This window comes from Triticum dicoccoides, chromosome 7B (assembly GCF_002162155.2).
Source record: "Triticum dicoccoides isolate Atlit2015 ecotype Zavitan chromosome 7B, WEW_v2.0, whole genome shotgun sequence".
Taxonomy (NCBI): domain Eukaryota; kingdom Viridiplantae; phylum Streptophyta; class Magnoliopsida; order Poales; family Poaceae; genus Triticum; species Triticum dicoccoides.
This window is the reverse complement of record NC_041393.1, coordinates 20,835,690-20,838,347: the sequence shown is the minus strand read 5'-3', so window position 1 is coordinate 20,838,347 and position 2,658 is coordinate 20,835,690. Positions and strand designations below refer to the sequence as shown.

General features: G+C 43.6%; 1 protein-coding gene across 1 annotated transcript in view; it reads left to right on the top strand.

Moving 5' to 3' along the window:
- The window catches only part of LOC119340410 (ABC transporter C family member 10-like), a 12,493-nt gene extending 10,055 nt beyond the window's left edge, over positions 1-2,438 (top strand). The window contains exons 10-12 of the mRNA XM_037612321.1: positions 1,235-1,298; positions 1,543-1,782; positions 1,945-2,438. Coding sequence (XP_037468218.1) covers positions 1,235-1,298; positions 1,543-1,782; positions 1,945-2,054 — 414 coding nt within the window. The 3' untranslated portion in view covers positions 2,055-2,438. The remainder of the gene's footprint in view (positions 1-1,234; positions 1,299-1,542; positions 1,783-1,944) is intronic.
- Positions 2,439-2,658: the final 220 nt, after the last annotated feature.

The following is a 2,658-nucleotide window of genomic DNA, read 5'->3' as shown; positions in this document are numbered from 1 at the left end:
GCCCGCCGGCGGCAGCGGCGAGGGGGGGTGGGTGGGGAGCCTTTGGTATCTTTTAGATGATTTCTCTTGCTATACTTGGCTTTAGTTTATGCCTTCTTGCAGTGAGGTTATCTCTCTATATAAGTGTTTTGCTGCCATGGTTCACAATCAGTTCTTTAGGCCTATTCGCCTGTTTCATGCTGACTCTGTTGGAGAAATATCTCCAAGATGTTACGTGGTGTCCTTGCTGAGTAGGGTACTCTTTCTCGGTTTTCTTATCCTGGTGCTCATGCTCAAAATGGTGTGGCTGAGTGTAAGCATCGTCATCTTCTTGAGAATGTTGCTGATCGATGCGCCTCTTCCTCCTCCTATTCTTCCTTCCTTTTCTCACTATTATACTCGTTGTCCATGTGTTGTGGATGATTCTACTAACGAGCCATCTGCTTCTCATGTGCCATCTTCCTTAACTCAGCCTACTTGTGGCTTACGTCATCGCCTGCTTCCGCCTGATAACTGTTGTGTTTTTTCTAGCACTAGCGTAATCGTTCTAGAGCGAACTTCTTATCATGATATTGGTGTTCATCCAAATGGCAGCTTGCGAAGGCAGAGGAGTTACTGTTCTTAAGCACTGACACGTGGGATCTTATTTCTCTTCCTCCCCATGTTTGCCCAATCATTTGTAAGTGAGTCTACAAGGTTAAGACTCTCTCTGATGGTTCTCTTGAGCGCTACAAAGCTAGTCTTGTGGCTCGTGGCTTTCAACAGTGATTTTATCTCTTCAAACTCAGTGTTCTGGATCCAAGGCCGGGGGCGGGGGTGTCAAGAGTTATATCACTTTCCATGCATAGCCTGCGTATTTTCCCCAGAGGTTTCCTGCACAGTTACCACATGTACATGTATATATGTACAGGCCGTTGGCCCCCCATAACAAAAACCTGATGTGATCTTTAATCATGAGGCGGTCCTCTTTTAGTATTGTTGCAATTCAGCCCAGTTACTTTGATATACCTAGAGCTTTCAGAAAGTAAAACTAGATTGCCTAGGAGGAACTAGACAATTTTTTACTGATTGAAGAAATATGCACCCAAATTTTAGTTCAGGAGAACTCAAACAAGGGTGATGGCCTGGTAGGAGTGTAAAGCTACACCTCTTGAAGCTGAGCTTAGGCTTAGAGCCCCCGTTTCTTAGTTTATGGCATATGTACATTTCAAAGGGAATCACTAATGTGGTTACTCTAATTGTTATTATGCTCCAGGTTCTTGACAAATGTCAACTTCTTGAAGCTGTCCGGGAGAAGGAACAGGGATTGGATTCACATGGTAGGAAACTTCACTTCATCTATTTTTTGGTTTATGTAGTTTATTTTTGAAAACAATAAATTGGCTAAACAGAAAACTCAGCTGTAACAAATGATTTCAGAAACTGAAAATAGGTGTGAAAATACATGTGACAATAAATATGTCAAAATGTTAGTAATCCTAGACATATTTAGCTATATCCTTTTGCTAGCATGGTGTTGGAACTGTCTCATTCATAGTACTGATCAAGATCGCGTCATAATAGTTGTGCAAGACGGGTCGAACTGGAGTATGGGCCAAAGGCAGCTCTTCTGTCTGGGACGCGCACTTCTGAGAAGATGCCGCATCTTGGTTCTTGATGAAGCGACAGCCTCTATAGACAATGCAACAGATGCTATCCTTCAGAAAACGATCCGAACAGAATTCAAATATTCCACTGTTATTACAGTGGCCCACCGTATACCAACAGTTATGGACTGCGATATGGTACTTGCAATGAGCGACGGTATGTTTCTCTTACCAGCAATTTATAAGAAACATATAGTGACCTGTTTGTAGAACTCATCGTCTTATTGACCTGAAATTAATATGGAATATAAACTGTAGTTGAAGCGAAATGTATTCTGGATCTTTCCCATACTAATGAGTTATATATGAACACTTCCAGGGAAAGTAGTGGAGTATGACAAACCTACAAAGCTCATGAAAACTGGAGGATCTCTCTTTCGCAAGCTGGTCGAGGAGTACCGGTCACACACATCGAACAGAAATATTTAGAAGAGACTGCAGATTTTAATTGCTTACTTGATAAATCAGCTCTTAGGAAAAAGTGTTATGCTTGAAGATATACAGTAATCCCTGAATTGTTGCCTGGTCAATGAGTACTGGTCAGTTGTCTGGAAGTTTCGTCTACAATCTATTGTTACCAGAAATTCTGTGCAATGCGCTGGACTGGCGAAGCTGAACAGAGTAAATCCCTGAAGATTTCCTTGCTCCAATAATAAAATATACTAGAACGCTAAATTGGAGGGACTTCAAATCTACAACCACTGCCTGTCAGCATACGTGGTCGAGTCCTTGTTAAAATAGGTCTAGTGTGTCATGTACACGTATTATGTACGTATGTAACTCGTATATGCTGATCATTATATATATAGAAAGACGTGGAGAGGCTTTGCCCCACAGAAAACCCTAAACCTATTCTCAAACTTGGTATTAGAGCCTACCTAGCCGTCGCCGCCTCTCCTCCCTCCGCCGCCGCCGCCAGCCTCTCTTCGCGGCCGCCGCGGTGTCCAAGTCTCCCGCCGTCGATCAGTCCTCCTCATCGGCCGCCGCGATGACCACGTCCTCCGCCCTCGCCCTCACCATGTCCGCCCCCGTC